This window comes from Oncorhynchus mykiss, chromosome 18, assembly GCF_013265735.2.
Source record: "Oncorhynchus mykiss isolate Arlee chromosome 18, USDA_OmykA_1.1, whole genome shotgun sequence".
NCBI lineage: Eukaryota > Metazoa > Chordata > Actinopteri > Salmoniformes > Salmonidae > Oncorhynchus > Oncorhynchus mykiss.
The window spans coordinates 18341729-18364219 of NC_048582.1; the positions used below are offsets into that span (position 1 = coordinate 18341729).

A 22491-nucleotide genomic window follows, 5' to 3' on the forward strand; every position below is an offset into this window, starting at 1 on the left:
AATTATTATACAAATATTTTAGAATACCCATTGGTAGTTAGTCTTGTCTCATCGCTGCAACTCCCGTACGGACTCAGGAGAGGCGAAGGTCGAGAGCCGTGTGAACTCCGAAACACAACCCAACCAAGCCGCACTGCTTCTTGAGACAATGCCCACTTAACCCAGAAACCAGCAGCACCAATGTGTCGGAGGAAACACCGTACAACTGGCGACTGTGTCAGTGTGCACTGCGCCCGGCCCGCGATGAGACAAGGACATCCCTGCCTGCCAAACCCTCCCCTAATCCGGACGACGCTGGGCCAATTGTGCGCCTCCCCATGGGTCTCCTGGTCGTGGCCAGCTGCGACAGAGCCTGGACTCAAACCCAGAATTTCTAGTGGCACAGCTAGCACTGCGATGCAGTACCTTAGACCACTGCACCACTCGGAAGGCCCCAGTCATGCAATTTTACACCTAAGACATTTGGTGCAATTCAAGTGATCAAAATGTGCATGAAAACTATTCGTCTCACGTTGAATGACAACAAACACTTCATAGAAAAATCCATACATAGTTCCCATCTCTACCGTCGACCTATCACAGACGAAGGGGTGTAGACTTCAGCTACTGAACTTCGACTTGCCCCGAGAGAAAAAGAACAGCGGGGGGAAACAAACTACTGCCGAACACAAGAAGGAATAACAACTTCTCTAAATCTCCTCATAATGTATGCAGGAGGTGTTTGGACTAGATAGCATGCGACAGGCTTTAGGGTTAGACAGTGTGTCTGTGTGTATAGGGGGTGTTACTCTGCACACTCAGGTTGAGGAAGCAGACAGGAGAGGTCCTTGGAACAGACCCCCCACTACGACCACACACACACACACACACACACACACACGCTCAGGTCACTGGGTTTATTGAGAGTTGGGGTGAAGCAGTGTGTTTGAAGACCGTTTGAGCTGTTCTTTATAGAGTGTGATTACTGAGACCTCAGAGCAGTGTGTGTGTGTGTGTTGTGTGTGTGTGTTGTGTGTGTGTGTGTGCGCGTGTGTGCGTGCGTATTACAGAGACTGGAGTTTTATATAAAGTAACCTCTGTTTGACTGGAGTACTGTGGTATACACACTGCTCTGACTGCACTCGCTCTGTCTAGGGTTCAATACCGGTGGCAGGTATCCCGGGACTTCCCAACCAAGCTCCTTCCTGTATTCCCGATAAAGATAACGAAGGGTCCCGTGGACCAATAATATAAAATGTTATGCCACTAGTTTTTGATCCACTTAATTATTTTCCCCTTACCTTCTCTCCCCTCTCACTCTCTCCCCTCTCACCCTCTCCCCTCTCACTCTCTCCCCTCTCACTCTCTCCCCTCTCACTCTCTCCCCTCTCACTCTCTCCCCTCTCACTCTCTCCCCTCTGTCTCTCCCCTCTGTCTCTCCCCTCTGTCTCTCCCCTCTCCCTCTCTCCCCTCTCACTCTCTCCCCTCTCCCTCTCTCCCCTCTCACTCTCTCCCCTCTCACTCTCTCCCCTCTCCCTCTCTCCCCTCTCCCTCTCTCCCCTCTCCCTCTCTCCCCTCTCACTCTCTCCCCTCTCACTCTCTCCCCTCTCACTCTCACTCTCTCCCCTCTCACTCTCTCACTTCTCAGTCTCTCCCCTCTGTCTCTCCCCTCTCCCTCTCTCCCCTCTCTCTCCCCTCTCCCTCTCTCCCCTCTCCCTCTCTCCCCTCTCCCTCTCTCCCCTCTCACTCTCTCCCCTCTGCCTCTCTCCCCTCTGCCTCTCTCCCCTCTGTCTCTCTCCCCTCTCTCTCCCTCTCTCCCCTATCACTCTCTCCCCTCTCACTCTCTCCCCTCTCACTCTCTCCCCTCTCACTCTCTCACTTCTCCCCTCTCAATCTCTCCCCTCTCACTCTCTCCCCTCTCACTCTCTCTCTCTCCCCTCTCACTCTCTCCCCTCTCACTCTCTCCCCTCTCCCCTCTCACTCTCTCCCCTCTCACTCTCTCCCCTCTCCCCTCTCACTCTCTCCCCTCTCACTCTCTCCCCTCTCACTCTCTCCCCTCTCCCTCTCTCCCCTCTCAGTCTCTCCCCTCTCTCTCCCTCTCTCCCCTCTCACTCTCTCCCCTCTCACTCTCTCCCCTCACACTCTCTCCCCTCACACTCTCTCCCCTCACACTCTCTCCCCTCTCACTCTCTCCCCTCTCACTCTCTCCCCTCTCACTCTCTCCCCTCTCGCACTCTCTCCCCTCTCTCCCCTCTCCCTCTCTCCCCTCTCCCTCTCTCCCCTCTCCCTCTCTCCCTCTCTCCCTCTCTCCCTCTCTCCCCTCTCCCCTCTCCCTCTCTCCCTCTCTCCCTCTCTCCCTCTCTCCCCTCTCACTCTCTCCCCTCTCACTCTCTCCCCTCTCACTCTCTCCCCTCTCACTCTCTCCCCTCTCACTCTCTCACTCTCTCACTTCTCCCCTCTCACTCTCTCCCCTCTCACTCTCTCCCCTCTCACTCTCTCTCTCTCCCCTCTCACTCTCTCCCCTCTCCCCTCTCACTCTCTCCCCTCTCACTCTCTCCCCTCTCACTCTCTCCCCTCTCACTCTCTCCCCTCTCACTCTCTCCCCTCTCACTCTCTCCCCTCTCACTCTCTCCCCCCTCACTCTCTCCCCTCTCACTCTCTCCCCTCTCAGTCTCTCCCCTCTCACTCTCTCCCCTCTCACTCTCTCCCCTCTCACTCTCTCCCCTCTCACTCTCTCCCCTCTCACTCTCTCCCCTCTCCCTCTCTCCCCTCTGTCTCTCCCCTCTCTCACTCTCTCCCCTCTCACTCTCTCCCCTCACACTCTCTCCCCTCTCACTCTCTCCCCTCACACTCTCTCCCCTCACACTCTCTCCCCTCTCACTCTCTCCCCTCTCACTCTCTCCCCTCTCACTCTCTCCCCTCTCACTCTCTCCCCTCTCGCACTCTCTCCCCTCTCGCACTCTCTCCCCTCTCCCTCTCTCCCTCTCTCCCCTCTCCCTCTCTCTCCCTCTCTCCTCTCTCCCCTCTCCCTCTCTCCCTCTCTCCCCTCTGTCTCTCTCCCCTCTGTCTCTCTCCCCTCTGTCTCTCTCCCCTCTGTCTCTCTCCCCTCTGTCTCTCTCCCCTCTGTCTCTCTCCCCTCTCACTCTCTCCCTCTCTCCACCCTCCCTCTCTCCCTCCCTGAACGTTCCCACACTCACATCAAAGGCAGTGACTATAGAGTGTGTGTGAAAGCACCATGCTCTGGAATGTGTGTGTGTGTGTGTTTTTGCCACAGCCATCCTAAAGCTGGCAGGATAATAGATTTATGTGTGGGACATCTGTAGGCTTTTGCTGTTGTATTGCTGTTACATGTGTGGGTAATGTACTTTAAAGTATTTCCTGAGTAGAGCGGCTGTTGCAGTGTGGGTAATGTAGTTAAAATGATTTCCTGAGTAGAGCGGCTGTTGCAGTGTGGGTAATGTAGTTAAAATTATTTCCTGAGTAGAGCGGCTGTTGCAGTGTGGGTAATGCAGTTTAAAATATTTCCTGTGCAGAGCGCCTGTTGCAGTGTGGGTAATGCAGTTTAAAATATTTCCTGTGCAGAGCGCCTGTTGCAGTGTGGGTAATGCAGTTTAAAATATTTCCTGTGCAGAGCGCCTGTTGCAGTGTGGGTAATGCAGTTTAAAATATTTCCTGTGCAGAGCGCCTGTTGCAGTGTGGGTAATGCAGTTTAAAATATTTCCTGTGCAGAGCGCCTGTTGCAGTGTGGGTAATGCAGTTTAAAATATTTCCTGTGCAGAGCGCCTGTTGCAGTGTGTTTATAGTTTAATGTATTTCCTGAGCTGGCTGTTGTGGCCCCTTCCACTTGCCCCATTGATGTGGTCTCTTCTCCAGTTGTTAGTGTGTGCCATCTGCTCAAAGTCAGAAACTCTTTGATTCTCTCTCACCGACATGTGAGACCTTTCCCATATCTCTCTTTCTCTTTCTATCTTTTCTATCTTCTCTATCTTTCTCTAAGCCAGTTGTATGTAACATATAGTATGTTGTACTGTATTTACCCTGTGTGCAAAACTAGTTGCAGTCAATGAGTCAGGTTGTATTCTGGTTGCAGAAGGACATTTTGTCCACATCTTTTTAGCAACCAGAAAAATACATCTTTCTGTGATTTAAATGACCAGATATGTTAAAGATGACATCATAGTCATGATGTTGTCATGTTGTCTTTACTTGGTTTAGTTGTAATCTGGGACAATGTCAACTTCTCATCTAGGAAACACATTTACACCCAGGGAGCTTGGGTGGGCTTAGTGTTGGGTGGGCTCAGTGTTGGGTGGGCTCAGTGTTGGGTGGGCTCAGTGTTGGGTGGGCTCAGCGTTGGGTGGGCTCAGCGTTGGGTGGGCTCAGCGTTGGGTGGGCTCAGCGTTGGGTGGGCTCAGCGTTGGGTGGGCTCAGCGTTGGGTGGGCTCAGTGTTGGGTGGGCTCAGTGTTGGGTAGGCTTAGTGTTGGGTGGGCTTAGTGTGCAAGTGTATGTATGTGTGCGTGTGTGTGCGCGCGTGTGTGTGTGCGCGTGTGTGCGGGGTGTGTGTGTGTGTGTGGTGCTTTGGGTTCCACTAGGTTTGGGAAAGCTGTCACCATGAGAATGAAAACCTCTCCAGGTGGTGTGTGGTATTTGGGCCCACAGGGCATGGTGTCTGAGTTAGTGTGGTTCTGTTTACATGATGTTTGGAGACAACTAAATCATGAGAAAACAAAAAGATAATTACTTGACACATTGGAAAGAATTAACAAAAAACAGAACAAACTAGAATGCTATTTGGCCCTAAACAGAGAGTACACAGTGGCAGAATACCTGACCACTGTGACTGACCCAAAATTAAGGAAAGCTTTGACTATGTACAGACTCAGTGAGCATAGCCTTGCTATTGAGAAAGGCCGCCGTAGGCAGACCTGGCTCTCAAGAGAAGACAGGCTATGTGCACACTGCCCAGAAAATGAGGTGGAAACTGAGCTTCACTTCCTAACCTCCTGTCCAACGTATGACCATATTAGAGACACATATTTCCCTCAGATTACACAGATCAACAAATAATTTGAAAACAAACCCAATTTTGATAAACTCCCATATCTACTGGGTGAAATTCCAGTGTTCCATCACAGCAGCCAGATTTGTGACCTGTTGCCGCGAGAAAAGGGCAACCAGTGAAGAACAAACACCATTGTAAATACAACCCATATTTATGCTTATTTATTTTCTCTTTTGTGCTTTAACAATTTGTACATCGTTGCAACACTGTATACAGACATAATATGACATTTGACATGTCTTTATTATTTTGGAGTGTAATGTTTACTGTTCACTTTTATTGTTTATTTCACTTTTGTTTCTTATCTCTACCTCACTTGCTTTGGCAATGTTAACATATGTTTCCCATGCCAATAAAGACCTTGAATTGATATGGAGAGAGAGAGAGAGGAGAGACCACATTCGGGGTGAACCCACTTCCTCTCTCGCTGACCCCTGCCTGTACAGTTGGTTTGGTCTGCCAGTTCACTGAAGCCTGAAACTCTCCGGACCACTTCAGGCAAAATGGGGGGGAAACAAACCTTTGCTCTATCTGTGTGTGTGCTTGCTACTGAGAGAGTGCTTTTCCAGATTTGGAATTCTTGGCTTCCAGGAAGCTCAGGGATCAACCGGAGCAGTCCTCCCTCCTTCCCTCTCTTCTCGCTCTCGCTTTCTTTCTCTCTTCCTCCATCCCTCTATCTGTCTGTCTGAAAACTTCATCCCTCTTTCCTTCTCTTCTCTCTGTCTCTTGCTGTCCCACTCTCTCATCCTATCTGGTCTACTTTTTCCTTCAACGTCAGCTACTTGTTCTTCTTTGTCTTCTCTTTCGTTCCTTCTTTCTGGCTTGTATTTGTATCAGTTCCAGGGGAAAGCCCTTTTCCTTCCACTCAGCTGTGATAGGCTCAGAGATGAAAGAGGCAGCTGTGATAGGCTCAGAGATGAAAGAGGCAGCTGTGATAGGCTCAGAGATGAAAGAGGCAGCTGTGATAGGCTCAGAGATGAAAGAGGCAGCTGTGATAGGCTCAGAGATGAAAGAGGCAGCTGTGATAGGCTCAGAGATGAAAGAGGCAGCTGTGATAGGCTCAGAGATGAAAGTGGCAGCTGTGATAGGCTCAGAGATGAAAGAGGCAGCTGTGATAGGCTCAGAGATGAAAGAGGCAGCTGTGATAGGCTCAGAGATGAAAGTGGCAGCTGTGATAGGCTTAGAGATGAAAGAGACAACTGTGATAGGCGTAGAGATGAAAGAGACATGAAGTCTGGGGCGGGCGGGGCTTAGCCTTGGGGAGCGAGGGGTGAGAGGAGAGACTGGAAAGAAAAGGAGAGGAAGAGAGGGACCAAGAATTTTGTGTGTGATATAGAGATATATAGAGATAGTTAGAACATGGGTCAATGCAATGTAATGTCTTGCATTCTCTCTCCTTCCCTTTTCCACGTCCCTACTTTTTGTCTGATAAGCCAAAAGCCCCAGGACAGCAAACACACACACACACAAACACACACACACACACACACAGGAATGTTGAGTGGGGAAAGTCCCTGCTAATTTAGAATTTCCAGTATTCTTTCCACTGACATTCTAAAGAACCCTCCCTCCTTCTCCCCTTCCCTTGGTCTCTCTCTTTTTCTACGTCTGTCTCGCTCTGTCTCTCTATATCTCTCTATACCTCTCTCTCTCTCGCTCTGTCTCTCTCTCTCTCGCTCTGTCTCTCTCTCTCTCGCTCTCTCGCTCTGTCTCTCAGTCTCTCTCTCTCTCTCTCTCTCTCTCTCTCTCTCTCTCTCTCTCTCTCTCTCTCTCTCTCTCTCTGTTTCTCTCTCTCTCTCTGTTTCTCTCTCTCTCTCTCTGTCTGTTTCTCTGTGATGGACACAAACACCCTGCTGTTCAGACCGTGACTCACACATCAGGAATTTCCCAGATGAAAATGTGGAGAGAGTGAGAGGAGAAAGAGAGGGGGAGAGAGGGACACCAACTCATTTCTTCACTGAAGGATTTCAGGGGAGACGGGGATTAAGTTGAGGGAGAGAGGAGAAAGTGGGACAGAAAGAGAGACGGAGGGAGGATGGGAGGAGAGCAGGAAATGGTTATGAGACTCCCAGTCTGTTTACACACCAACAGCTGTTGCACCTCTTCACTCTCTCGCTGTGTGTGTGTGTGTGTGTATTCATACATTGGGAATAGTGAGTCATCAGGATCCCGGTTATTAGATCGAGACGGCTTCCCTTCCTCCCTACCCCCCCTCCACCTTTATTCCTCTCCCTCTCCCCAAACTTAAGCCCTGTTCCCCTCTCACTCTCTCCTCTCTCTGTCTCTCTCTCTCTCTCCTCTCTCTGTCTCTGTCTCTCCCAGCCATTACCACAGGCCCATCCTCCCCAATTAAGGTGCCACCAACCTCCTGTGGTGTGAGTGTTATGGTATTGGTAATTTAGCTCCAGACATGACGTTAGCTTGGTTGGATCACAACCAGCAGCAGAACTAGGCCACCCCAGCAAACACAGCCCTGGGAGAGGAGAAGGCAGTCAGGAAGTCTGGCTAAGCTAACGCTAGGCTATTTCTATGCATGCTTTGCTAATGCTAGGCTAAGGTTAGGCTAATGCTACGTTAACAAGAGGAGAGGAGATGACTGAAGAGATTACTCTGTATCATAATAGATATCATAACAGTAACACAGCCTGGTACAGATGTTTGTGAGCAGTGTTGCTCCTCTAACTGCGCTGGTGGAGGTTCTGTGTTTGGACCTGAACACACACAACTCTCTCTCGCTCGCTCGCTCTCTCGCTCGCTCTCTTGCTCTCTCTCTCGCTCTCTCTCTCAATTCAATTCAAGGGGCTTTATTGGCATGGGAAACGTGTTAACATTGCCAAAGCAAGTGAGGTAGATAATATACAAAAGTGAAATAAACAATAAAAATGAACAGTAAACAGTACACATACAGAAGTTTCAAAACAATAAAGACATTACAAATGTCATATTATATATGTCTGTCTGTCTGTCTGTCTGTCTGTCTGTTACTGTCTCTCTGTTACGGTCTCTGTTACTGTCTCTCTGTTACTGTCTCTGTCTCTCTCTGTTACTGACTCTGTCTCTCTCTGTCTTTCTCTCTCTCTCTCTGTCTCTCTCTCTCTGTCACTGTCTCTCTCTCTCTCTGTCACTGTCTCTCTGTCTCTCTCTCTCTCTGTCACTGTCTCTCTCTGTCACTGTCTCTCTCTGTCACTGTCTCTCTCTCTCTCTGTCACTGTCTCTCTCTGTCACTGTCTCTCTCTGTCACTGTCTCTCTGTCTCTCTCTCTGTCTCTCTCTCTCTGTCACTGTCTCTCTGTCTCTCTCTCTCTGTCACTGTCTCTCTCTGTCACTGTCTCTCTCTGTCACTGTCTCTCTCTGTCACTGTCTCTCTCTCTCTCTGTCACTGTCTCTCTGTCTCTCTCTCTCTCTGTCACTGTCTCTCTCTGTCACTGTCTCTCTCTGTCACTGTCTCTCTGTCTCTCTCTCTGTCTCTCTCTCTCTGTCACTGTCTCTCTGTCTCTCTCTCTCTGTCACTGTCTCTCTCTGTCACTGTCTCTCTCTGTCACTGTCTCTCTGTCTCTCTCTCTCTCTGTCACTGTCTCTCTGTCTCTCTCTCTGTCACTGTCTCTCTCTCTCTCTGTCACTGTCTCTCTCTCTGTCTCTCTCTCTCTCTCTCTCAATTCAATTCAATTCAAGGGCTTTATTGGCATGGGAAACATGTGTTAACATTGCCAAAGCAAGTGAGGTAGACAACATACAAAGTGAAAATATAAAGTGAAAAACAACAAAAATTAACAGTAAACATTACACATACAGAGGTTTCAAAACAGTAAAGACATTACAAATGTCATATTATATATATATATATACAGTGTTCTCTCTCTGTCTCTCTCTCTCTGTCTCTCTGTCTCTCTCTCTCTCTCTGTCTCTGTCTCTCTCTGTCACTGTCACTGTCTCTCTCTGTCTGTCTGTCTGTCTGTCTGTCTGTCTGTCTGTCTGTCTCTGTCACTTTCTTTAGAGCTGAAGTCTGTAATTATTCAGCTGACTGCTGACTTGCTCTGGAATGTCAATCATAAGTGATGATGCTGCGTTTGTAGTGGAAGTGGAAGTACTTTGTATGTACCTCCTGCTTCACTGATCCTCACTGCCCTCATTCATCTTGGCTACCAGACTTGTGACTGTGTGTGGCATCAGATTTGGCTCGACCACCCCAGACTGTCTGGTCTCTGCTATTTCAGATGTACTGTCTCCCACAGTTCCTGCATCGTCTCTCTCTGTTTCTCTCTCTCTCTCTCTGTGTTCTCTTTTTATCATTCTCTCTCTCTCATTCTGTCTATCTCTCACTGTAAAACTTCACTCCCATCCTGCACATTGTTCCTGTAATTTACTTCGTTGTTGGGAACTGTTAAAGTGTGTGCTGGACTTAATGTTGTGTGTGTGTTGGGCTTCAGGCAGAGGAAACTGTAGTGGGAGTGTCTGTTCTCAGAGCTCTGGAGAGATACCATTACCTCTGTAACACACACACACACATCCTGCTAAACACATACATAATGCCCAGGTAGTGCCACATATACTGACCCGAACACACACACACACAGACACACACACACACACACACACACAAACTAGATATCCCATCAGAGCCCCTAGAAGCAGCTGCCAGATCTGGATGATTTGTGTGTGTGTGTGTATGTGCTAGGGTTTGTGTGTGTGTGTGTATGTGCAAGGGTTTGTGTGTTAAGGTTGGGGGGGTTTACCGTATATACCGTCATTTTTTTACAGGATTTTTGTACTTGTTAGCATTTACCTAGCATCCGCTATGGGAGTTCCTTTGTACTTGTTAGCATTTACCTAGCATCCGATATGGGAGTTCCTTTGTACTTGTTAGCATTTACCTAGCATCCGATATGGGAGTTCCTTTGTACTTGTTAGCATTTACCTAGCATCCGCTATGGCAGTTCCTTTGTACTTGTTAGCATTTATCTAGCATCCGCTATGGGAGTTCCTTTGTACTTGTTAGCATTTACCTAGCATCCGATATGGGAGTTCCTTTGTACTTGTTAGCATTTACCTAGCATCCGATATGGGAGTTCCTTTGTACTTGTTAGCATTTACCTAGCATCCGATATGGGAGTTCCTTTGTACTTGTTAGCATTTACCTAGCATCCGCTATGGGAGTTCCTTTGTACTTGTTAGCATTTTGCGAGCATTCTGGTAACTGACATTTTTAGGGCTTCTTTTATGTTTGAAAAAGAAATATCGCCTCTTGTGTGCACTGCCGGTTATATCATATATCCCGGGATGGAAATCTGGGTACCACCCAACCGTAGTGTGTATGTGTGTGTAGGATTTCCATCTGCGCCTGGCTGTATGTAGGTCATCTTACAAACAGACTCCTTTCATAGCACACACAAACACATACATACACATACATACACACAAACAAACACACATACACACAAACACATATACATATACACACACACACACTCTCTTTCCCAGGAGGGTCTGTGCTTCCTCTCAATATGGTAACCACATGTGCGATAGTGAGGGGGGGGGAGAGGGACAGCGGAAGGGACTAAGATGGGAGAAACACATAGAGAGAGAGTGGGAGACAGGGAGGGGGAGAGAGAGAGTGAGTGAGGGAGAGTGGGAGATGGAGAGAGAGAGAGGGGGGGGGGGGGGGGGGGAGAGAGGGGGGAGGGAGAGAGAGAGAGGGGGGAGGGAGAGAGAGAGAGAGGGGGGGAGGGAGAGAGAGAGAGAGGTGGGGAGGGAGAGAGAGAGAGGGGGGGAGAGAGAGAGAGGGAGGGAGTGGGGGGAGAGGGAGGGAGAGGGGGGAGAGGGAGGAGGGGGAGAGGGAGGGGGGGAGGGAGAGGGGGGAGAGGGAGGGAGGGAGAGAGAGGGGGGGGAGAGGGAGGGAGGGAGAGAGAGGGGGGGGAGAGAGGGGGGAGGGAGAGAGAGGGAGGGGGAGGGTGGGAGGGGGAGGGAGAGTGGGAGACAGGGAGACAGGGAGACAGGGAAGGAGAGTGGGAGACAGGGAGGGAGAGAGAGAGGGAGGGAGGGAGAGAGACAGGGAGGGGGAGAGAGAGAGGGAGGGAGATGGGGAGAGAGAGAGGGAGGGAGATGGGGAGAGAGAGAGGGAGGGAGATGGGGAGAGGGAGGGAGGGAGATGGGGAGAGGGAGGGAGGGAGATGGGGAGGGGGAGAGAGGGAGGGAGGGGGAGAGTGGGAGACAGGGAGGGGGAGAGAGAGAGAGTGGGAGATGGGGAGGGGGAGAGGGAGGGAGGGAGATGGGGAGGGGGGGAGAGAGAGAGGGAGGGAGTGGGAGGGGGAGAGTGGGAGACAGGGAGGGGGAGAGAGAGAGAGTGGGAGACAGGGAGGAGGGGAGTGGGAGACAGGGAGGGAGAGTGGGAGAGAGTGAAAGTGTTTTCCACATCTGTTCCTAAAGGGAGAGTGGGAGAGAGTGAAAGTGTTTTCCACATCTGTTCCTAAATGTTTTATTCTCCACTGAGTTATTGTGTTTAAAGGATTACAACATACAAGACCATGTTGTGTCTCAGCCGATGGCACAACACCCACAGAAAGAGGGGCTACGCTACGTATCGGAGATATTTGGCGTTTAAGCAGGAAGCATGAGTTTTTACTCACCAAAGTAACAACACAGTGTGGTCAAAGACTTAGTAATGTGGTTGTAGTTAGGGGTGGAACGGTTCACCAAACCCATGGTTCGGTACGTATTGCGGTTTTGGTGTCACGGTTAGGTTTCAGTGGGAAAATGAAATGCCATTCACAATGTTCAGCATTCACTATGTTCAGCATTCACTATATTCAGCATTCACTATGTTCAGCATTCACTATGTTCAGCATTCATTATGTTCAGCATTCACTATGTTCAGCATTCACAATGTTCAGCATTCACTATGTTCAGCATTCACAATGTTCAGCATTCACTATGTTCAGCATTCACTATGTTCAGCATTCACTATGTTCAGCATTCACTATGTTCAGCATTCACTATGTTCAGCATTCACTATGTTCAGCATTCACTATGTTCAGCATTCACTATATTCAGCATTCACTATGTTCAGCATTCACAATGTTCAGCATTCACAATGTTCAGCATTCACTATGTTCAGCATTCACAATGTTCAGCATTCACTATATTCAGCATTCACAATGTTCAGCATTCACAATGTTCAGCATTCACTATATTCAGCATTCACTATGTTCAGCATTCACTATGTTCAGCATTCACTATGTTCAGCATTCACTATGTTCAGCATTCACTATGTTCAGCATTCACTATGTTCAGTATTCACTATGTTCAGTATTCACTATGTTCAGCATTCACTATGTTCAGTATTCACTATGTTCAGCATTCACTATGTTCAGTATTCACTATGTTCAGCATTCACTATGTTCAGCATTCACTATATTCAGTATTCACTATATTCAGTATTCACTATGTTCCTGGCATTATGCATTTTCTTCTTTGTTCAACTTATTTGACCAGATAAGTTGACTGAGAACACATTCTCATTTATACAGTATCAACGACCTGGGGAATAGTGTCAGGGGAGAGGAGGGGGATGAATGAGCTAATCGGAAGCTGGGGGTAATTAGGTGGCCATGATGGTATGAGGGCCAGATTGGGAATTTAGCCAGGACACCGGGGTTACCACTAGTGATGCACCGATATTACATTTTTGGCCGATACCGATATCCAATATTTTCCTTGCCAAAAAAAACGATACCGATATTAAACATTTTAGTGGCCTTTTAAGCATTCTAGTACAGTTAAATAGTTATCACACATGGATGCAGTGGTCTAAGGCACTGCATCTCAGTGCAAGAGGCGTCACTACAGTCCCTGGTTCGAATCCAGGCTGTATCACAACCGGCCTTGATTGGGAGTCACATAGGGCCAGTGAAACATAATCAAAACCTATTTAATTCACTTACTTGCTGTGCTGTTTCGTTGTTGGTTTGTTCAGTCATTTCATTCTCAACCAGGATTTCATCATACATGTCAAGCAGTGAAGTTTCAGCTCTGTCTGTCCGTGGCCTCTCTTCCTCGGTGCCCACTGTCACTGTGTCCTTTTCCATCTTGTCCAGTTGTGTATGTAACATTTCACGTCAACTCTGTTTCTGGTCTGCATCGAAGTAGTGGTCCTTGTGCCTAGCATCGAGCATGGTGGCGACACAGTAAAGAGGCTCAGAGAGAATGCCTGTTAAAGAAGGTAGTGGTCCTTGTGCCTAGCATCGAGCATGGTGGCGACACAGTAAAGAGGCTCAGAGAGAATGCCACCTAATCGCTTGTTCATAGCCTCCAGCCGATACCGATATGCTCACTGACATATTGTGCATCCCTAGTTACCACCCCTACTCTTACAATAAGTGCCATGGGATCTATAGTGACCACAGAGAGTCAGGACACACTTTTAACGTCCCATCCGAAAGATGGCATCCTACACAGGGCAATGTCCCCAATCACTGCCCTGGGGCATTGAGACTGGGGCATTTGGATATCTTTTTTTAGACCAGAGGAAAGAGTGCCTTCTACTGGCCCTCCAACACCATTGTCTGTTGTCACAGGATTGTTTTGTTGGGCCTCAAGTTTCCACTCTCATGCTACACTTGTAACCATGTGGGAGGTGGGAATATACCAGTTGTGAAGTCGTAAATACCAGTTGGGTGCATTCATCTCTTTTGGCTAATGGCCAACAAGCTGTGTAAACCACAAACTAAAAGTACAGATATCATGCTTGTAAACAAATGATAGAGCTCTAAAACCACATGAATAGATTGCTTTTTATAAATAATGTTTTGTTGTTGCATTCAACTGCCGAAAAAACGCTGTCAAAGAGGCCATTTCCTTAGTAGGTGACGTCAGAGGTCACCATGTGTGAGAAGTAGGTGCTCAGGATGATGAGAAGTTTCCCACTAGTAATTACCAGTTTGAGTTGCGTATTCTTCCTAGTCATATGTGGTAAATTACCACTTCCATCTTGGTTGCGAACGCACCATGACACTTCCTCCTTCAGTGGCAGATGCACACTTGTGACTCTCATGAAGGGGGCGTGTCTGTAGCATGGTTCATGAAATGATGGAATAGTTTGACAACCCTGTTTGTATGCTTTTAAATGACATCCATCTCAACCGTTTATCTTTGCCAGTGGTGAAGACATGGTAGTCTCATGGTATGGTGGGGTATGCAACATAGGTCAACTTTGAGCACCTTTTATCTATTAAATGTTTTGACATTCAGATCCAAACAGTCACTTCTACAGTGGCCGAATATGTGTGGAAGGTTTGGTTCAAATCAAAAGGGATGCTGTCAAGAAGTGATTGAATTCTGATGGGTTAACCCTGACACAAAGCCACTCCCATCCTTTAACAGGACAAAGCAATCAATCGCCTATCACCTAGCGTAGGCATAGCGTAACACATCATCACAACAACATTAAACGCAATAATGGAACACAGTCAATTACAGTGTGTGTGTGTGTGTGTGTGTGTGCACCTCTGGGGCCCTGCAGCAGCTGTTCTAGACAGCTGTATTATTAGAAACATTTGATGAAATGTTACATCATCTCCTGTTGTTCTGTATGAGAATGTTAGGGTGTGTGTGAGAGTGTGTGAGTGTGTCTCCTGTTGTTCTGTATGAGAATGTTAGGGTGTGTGTGAGAGTGTGTGAGTGTGTCTCCTGCAGTTTTGAGTGTATTCCATGTGGTAGTGGGGAAAGGATGATGCTTAATTATTTTGAAGATGAGATTCTGCTTAGTTAGTCTATGGACACGGAGAGAACTGATCTCCTGTAGTTTGTGTGTGTGTGGGGGGGGGGGTTCTCTGTGTGTTGCTCCAAGCCAGATCATGTAGTGGTTGCGATGTGGTTGCTAGGGGAAACACTTGGATGTAGAGGTGACAGATTGTATTCTACATCATGTCGTCCTGTCTGGGTGATGGTGCCATATATTTGAGGCAGGAAATGACCTCATCTCTGACATCTGACGGAAGGGAGGAGAGAAGAGGGGAGGAGAGAAGTGGAGTGAGCGGTTAAAGCCAGTACATATCTGACACCAACTGATCGTAATATATTTGAGAATTAACACTACCAACTCAATTATTACTTTGAATTGATCATTTTTGCTTTTGGTTTTAACCATTTAAAAGGATAATGCACTCAACAGAGGTAGAGGTATAACTGCCAAAAAGAATGGGAACACTTGAGTAAATGAAGGATACAAACTACACTGAACAAAAATATAAACGCAACATGTTTCATGAGCTGAAATAAAAGATCCCAGAAATGTTCCATACCCACAAAAAGTTTATTTCTCTCAAATGTTGTGCACAAATTTGTTTACATCCCTGTTAGTGAGCATTTCTCCTTTGCCAAGATAATCCGTCCAGCTGACAGGTGTGGCATGTCAAGAAACTGATTAAACAGCATGATCATTACACAGGTGCACCTTGTGCTGGATACATTAAAATACCACTCTAAAATGTGCAGTTTTGTCACACAACACAATGCCTCAGATAAAGTGCCTTGCGAAAGTATTCGGCCCTCTTGAACTTTGCGACCTTTTGCCACATTTCAGGCTTCAAACATAAAGATATAAAACTGTATTTTTTGTGAAGAATCAACAACAAGTGGGACACAATCATGAAGTGGAACGACATTTATTGGATATTTCAAACTTTTTTAACAAATCAAAAACTGAAAAATTGGGCGTGCAAAATTATTGATGCGGGATTTCAGGATTAGTGTCCCACTCCTTGAAAGCGGCAGCTCTAGCATTTAGCTCGATGTGGATGTTGCCTGTAATCCATGGCTTCTGGTTGGGATATGTACATACGGTCACTGTAGGGACGACGTCGTAGATGCACTTATTGATGAAGCCGATGACTGAGGTGGTGTACTCCTCATTGCCATTGGATGAATCCCGGAACATATTTCAGTCTGTGTTAGTAAAACAGTCCTGTAGCGTAGCATCCGCGTCATGTGACCACTTCCGTATTAAGCGAGTCACTGGTACTTCCTGCTTTTGTTTTTGCTGGTAAGCCGGAATGAGGAGGATAGAATTATGGTCAGATTTTCCAAAGGGAGGGCGGGGTAGAGCTTTGTATGCATCTCTGTGTGTGGAGTAAAGGTGGTCTTTCCCTCTGGTTGCACATGTGACATGCTGGTAAAAATGTGGTAAAACAGATTTAAATTTTCCTGCATTAAAGTCCCCGGCCATTAGGAGCGTCGCTTCTGGATGAGCATTTTCCTATTTGCTTATGGCCTTTATGGAGTTGGTTGAGTGCGGTCTTAGTGCCAGCATCGGTCTGTGGTGGCAAATAGACGGCTTCGAATAATATAGATGAGAACTCTCTTGGTAGATAGTGTGGTCTAAAGCTTATCATAAGGTACTCTACCTCAGGCGAGCAATACCTCAAGACTTCTTTAATATTAGACATCGCGCACCAGCTGTTATTGACAAAAAGACACACACCCCCAACCCTCCTCTTACCAGACGTAGCTTCTCTGTCCTGCCGGTGCATTGAAAATCACTCCAGCTCTATATTATCCGTGTCGTCATTCAGCCACGACTCGGTGAAACATCAGATATTGCAGTTCTCAATGTCCTGTTGGTAGGATAATTGTAATCGTAGGTCATCAATTTAATTTTCCAATGATTAGCAAGTAGATGGCAGTGGGAGTTTACTCGCTCGCCTACGGATTCTCAAAAGGCAGCCCGATCTGCGTCCTCTTTTCATCCATCTTTTCTTCACGCAAATGACACGGATCTGGGCCTGTTCCCGGGAGAGCAGTAAATCCTTCTCGTTAAAGGAAAAAGCTTCTTCCAGTTCGTGGTGAGTAATCGCTGTTCTGATGTCCATGTTACTTTCGGTCATAAGAGATGGTACATTATGTACAAAATAAGTTTCAAAATAAGTTGCAAACAACCCAATAAAACTAACTAAATAGCACAATTGGTTAGGAGCATGTAGAACGTCAGCCATCTTTACAATGAACTGTAACTCAGTGAAAACGTTGAAATTGTTACATGTTGCGTTTATATTTTTGTTCAGGATATATTGAAAGCAGGTGCTTCCACACAGGTGTGGTTCCTGAGTTAATTCAGCAATTAACATCCCATCATGCTTAGGGTCAAAAATGCTGGGTAGGCCATTATTTTGACCGTCATTATGGCTACCATGGCTGTGGCCCACAGGATGACAATGCCCCCCTCCAAAGGGCCCGAGTGGTCACTGAATGGTTTGAGGGATCATGAAAATGATGTAAACCATGTGCCATGGCCGTCTCAGTCACCAGATCTCAACTCAATTGAACATTTATGGGAGATTCTGGAGTGGCGCCTGAGACAGAGTTTTCCATCACCAGCAATAAAACAACAAATTATGGAATTTCTCGTGGAAGAATGGCGTCACATCCCTGCAATAGAGTTCCAGACACTTGTAGAATCTATGCCAAGGTGCATTGAAGCTGTTATGCTGTTAAGACACTTTATGTTGGTGTTTCCTTTATTTTGGCAGTTACCTGTCTGTGCTTGCTTCTGCCTTTAGCTCGGCTGTTGTAGATTTTGAAGTTCACATGTGGGTTGTTTAATTCATTATAGACCAAAAATAAATAGGAACTTGTTCCCAGAGTTACTCCAAAATGATTGTACACTAAAGAGCCATGTTCTACCCTCTGTGTGTGTGTGTGTGCTTGTGTCTAGGGGGCCACAGATGGGAACACTCTGTGCTGTGTGTGTTTAAGTTGTGGAAAGCTGCTGTTTGCTGAGCGACGAGCACAGAGGCTGCAGAGACTGTCTAAACACATGTCTGTTTGCCAAGTGGGTGTGCTTGCGTGTATTTGTGTGTGCGTGCAAATGTGTGTGAATGCGTTTGTGTGTGTGTGTGAGTGTATGTTTGTGTTTTCATATGTTATGCTCAATGAACAACTTCATATTCCCCAGAAAAGAAGAGAGGGAGGAGGGTCGAAGGGAGGTCAGAGAGGGGGCAAAAAGGGGTCTGTGTACTTCTCATCTACTGTGTGTGTGTGTGTGTGTGTGTGTGTGTGTTTAGTATGATGTACAATGAACCCAGACTTGCCTACAGCAGTCTACGGGATACCAATGACTTTACCAGGGGGAGGAGAGAGATCACAGTGGAAAAGTAAACACAAAAATGTGTGGATTTTCCTCCATAAGGTTTTTACCTGCTGTTGTTTGTGTGTCTGTGACTGAATCCAGGTCTCCTGCATGACACAAGACCGTGTTAGCATGTTGAACTAAAGCCTAGGCGTTACCTTGTTATTAGCGTGTGTGTGTGTTACAGTGGCTGACAGTGTGTATCTTTTGTGCAGGTCCTGCTGAGGTCCCAATGATGTCTCCCAATGGATCAATCCCCCCCATCCACGTCCCCCCAGGATACATCTCCCAGGTAAGCTGTGTTTGTGTGCGGTAAACTTGCTCTCAACTGAAGCCGTCCAGAGCAGAGAGGAATGTGTTGATTATTGCAGGGTACATTGTTGGGGGGGTGATAGCAGCGAGGCCATTGACTGTGTGTGTTGGGGGGAGCCAACTGCGAGCGGGAAAAAGTGTCACCGTTATAGTACATAAACACCCACAAGGAGAGAAAGGGATGGAAGGAGAGAAAGGGATGGAAGGAGAGAGAGGGATGGGTGGAGCGAAAGAGAGGGATGGGTGGAGCGAGAGAGATGGAAGGAGAGAGAGATGGGAGGGGAGAGAGAGATGGGAGGAGAGAGAGAGATGGGAGGAGAGAGAGAGATGGGAGGAGAGAGAGAGATGGGAGGAGAGAGAGAGATGGGAGGAGAGAGAGAGATGGGAGGAGAGAGATGGGAGGAGAGAGAGAGATGGGAGGAGAGAGATGGAAGGAGAGAGAGATGGGAGGAGAGAGAGAGATGGGAGGAGAGAGAGAGATGGAAGGAGAGAGAGAGATGGAAGGAGAGAGAGGGATGGGTGGAGAGAGGGATGGGTGGAGAGAGGGATGGGTGGAGCGAGAGAGGGATGGGTGGAGCGAGAGAGAGATGGGTGGAGAGAGAGAGAGGGATGGGTGGAGAGAGAGAGAGAGGGATGGAAGGAGAGAGAGGGATGGAAGGAGAGAGAGGGATGGAAGGAGAGAGAGAGAGGGATGGAAGGAGAGAGAGAGAGGGATGGAAGGAGAGAGAGAGAGGGATGGAAGGAGAGAGAGAGAGGGATGGAAGGAGAGAGAGAGGGGGATGGAAGGAAGGAGAGAGAGGGATGGAAAGAGAGAGAGAGAGAGAGGGATGGAAAGAGAGAGAGAGAGAGGGATGGAAGGAGAGAGAGAGAGGGATGGAAGGAGAGAGAGGGGGATCCTCTGTCAACTAGTTTCTGGTGGGACTTTGGCCTTGTTTTCACATAAACATGTCTGTTTTTCACGTTTGGTAAGTCTGTTTTGTATAGAGGATGTGGAGGTCGGAGGGGGGAGTCAGAGAGTGGTCGGCTATCTTTTCTCCTCTCTTGCTCTCTCTCTCTTGCTGCCTGTGTGTGTGTGTGTGTGTGGTGTGTGTGTGTGGTGCGTTTGTGTGTTGTTTGTGTGGTGCTTGTGTGTGTGCTTGGAAGCAACTCTCATGGGGGAGTGTGTGTTTGCTTACTAATTGGAATGTGTGTGAATGGAATGGAATGTGTGTGCGAGAGAGTGTCTGAATTGGTGGAATTTGTGTGTGTGTGTGTGTGTGTGTGTGCATGCATGTGTGTACAGCCAAAGTCTTAAACTGGAGTTTGATCAAACCCATAGCAATTTAATTTAGTGTATTGGGTTACAAACTACTGCCCCCCACACACTCCTCTTAATCTGTCAACTGTAGTTACCTGTGAGGGGAACTACTTCCTGGTGGTGATGGTGGGTTTTACACAACCTGCCATGTTATTTGACCATGGGGAGAACTACTGTGTGAACACTCCAGTGTGGGTTGGATTTAATTGAGTCCAGTATTTGTGGAGTGTTATTGGATGTGTTCTATTGTGGAATTCTCCAGTAATGCTAAGAATTCCTCTCCTCCCCTCCCCCTCCCCCTCTCCTCCCTCCTCTCCCCTTTGCCTCTCCTCCCCCCAGGTGTTAGAAGACAACACAGGAGTGCGTCGGGTGGTCGTCACCCCCCAGTCTCCTGAATGTTATCCCCCCTCGTACTCCCCCGCTCTCTCCCCCACGCACCACCTCCCGCCGTACCTCACCCACCCCCACTTTATCCCCAACTCTCACTCCTTCTACCCCCCTGTGAGTCCTGGAGACCTGCCCCCCCACCAGTACTACCAACACCACCTCCCGCCCATATATGGAGAAGGTAAGATACCCACACCCCAGTCTAAGACATGTCTATGGGCATATGAGATACTGTAGCCTGTACTAGAGATATATACCATGGTGGAAAAAGTACTCAATTGTCATACTTGAGATACCTTAATAGAAAATGACTCAAGTAAAAGGGAACGTCACCCAGTAAAATACTACTAAAAGTATTTGGTTTTAAATATACTTAAGTAATTGTAATTGATAAAATATACTTAAGTATCAAAAGTAAAAGTATAAATAATTTACAATTCATTATATTAAGCAAACCATACGGCACAATTGTCTTGTTTTGTTTTGTTTATGGATAGCCAGGGGCACACTCCAACACTCAGACATCATTTACAAAGAAAGCATTTGTGTTTAGTGAGTCTGCCAGATCAGAGGCAGTAGGGATGACCAGGGATGTTCTCTTTTAAGTGCGTGAATTGAAAAATGTTCCTGTCCTGCTAAGCATTTAAAATGTAACGAGGACTTTTGTGCGTCAGAGAAAATGTTTGGAGTAGATAATACATTATTTTCTTTAGGAATGTAGTGGAGTAAAAGTAAAAGTTGTCAAAAGTATATATAGTAAAGTACAGAAACCCCCAAAACTACTTAAGTAGTACTTTTAGTATTTTTTTACTTAAATACTTTACACCACTGGAGCTATATACAGTGCCAGTCAAAAGTTAGAACATTCCTACTCATTCATTCATTTTATTTTATTTTTTACTATTTTCTACATTGTAGAATAATGAAAGAACACATATGGAATCATGTAGTAACCAAAAACGTGTTCAACAAATCAAAATATATTTTATATTTTAGATTCTTCAAAGTAGCCACCCTTTGCCTTGATACCAGCTTTGCACATTTTTGGCATTCTCTCAACCAGCTTCACTTGCAATGCTTTTCCAACAGTCTTGAAGGAGTTCCCACATATGCTGAGCACTTGTTGGCTACTTTTCCTTCAATCTGAGGTCCAACTCATCCCAAACCATCTCAGTTGGGTTGAGGTCAGGTGATTGTGGAGGCCAGGTCATCTGATGCAGCACTCCATCACTCTCCTTCTTGGTCAAATAGCCCTTACACAGCTTGGAGGTGTGTTGGGTCATTGTCCTGTTGAAAAACAAATGATAGTCCCACTAAGCACAAACCAAATGGGATGGCGTATCGCTGCAGAATGCTGTGGTAGCCATGCTGGTTAAGTGTGCCTTGACTTCTAAATAAATCACTAACAGTGTCACCAGCAAAGCACGCCCACGCCATCACACCTCCTCCTCCATGATTCACGCTGGGAACTACATATGCAGAGATCATCCATTCACCTACTCTGCGTCTCACAAAGACACGGCAGTTGGAACCAAAAATCTCAAATTTGGACTCATCAGACCAAAGGACAGATTTCCACCGGTCTAATGTCTATTGCTTGTGTTTCTTGGCCCAATCAAGTCTCTTCTTCTTATTTGTGTCCTTTAGAAGTGGTTTCTTTGCAGCAATTCGACCATGAAGGCCTGATTCACGCAGCCTCCTATCAACAGTGGATGCTGAGATGTGTCTGTTACTTGAACTCAGTGAAGCATTTATTTGGGTGGCAATTTCTGAGTCTGGTAACTCTAATGAATTTATCCTCTGCAGCAGAGGTAAATTGGGTATTCCTTTCCTGTGGGGGTCCTCATGAGAGCCAGTTTCATCATAGCGCTTGAAATTTTCCACATTGCCTGCCCTTCATGTCTTAAAGTAGTGATGGACTGTTGTTTCTCGTTGCTTATGTGAGCTGTTCTTGCCATAATATGGACTTTATCTTTTACCAAATAGGGTTATCTTCTGTATACCACCCCTACTTTGTCACAACACAACTGATTGTCTCAAATGCATTAAGAAGGAAAGAAATTCCACAAATGAACTTTTAACAAGGCACACCTGTTAACCTGTAGTGACGCCCAGCCACGGGACCGTTATCATCATCTGACACTAATTAGCATAACGCAACGGACATAAATCTTCCTAGAAAATGTTCCTATTCATGAAAATCACAAGTGAAATATATTGGAACACAGCTTAGCCTTTTGTTAATCACCCTGTCATCTCAGATTTTCAAAATATGCTTTACAGCCAACGCTAGACAAGCATTTGTGTAAGTTTATCATAGCCTAGCATAGCATTATG

The 22491-nt window shown here is 46.9% G+C and overlaps 1 protein-coding gene across 3 annotated transcripts in view; it reads left to right on the top strand.

The window, feature by feature from the left end:
• Nucleotides 1-22491, top strand: part of LOC110495706 (fibronectin type III domain-containing protein 3B) — a 122536-nt gene that overhangs the window by 31748 nt on the left and 68297 nt on the right. For all 3 annotated transcript variants that reach the window (XM_036952127.1, XM_036952128.1, XM_036952129.1), the window contains exons 4-5: nt 18374-18450; nt 20107-20335. In XM_036952127.1, the coding sequence (XP_036808022.1) occupies nt 18374-18450; nt 20107-20335 (306 nt within the window). The remainder of the gene's footprint in view (nt 1-18373; nt 18451-20106; nt 20336-22491) is intronic.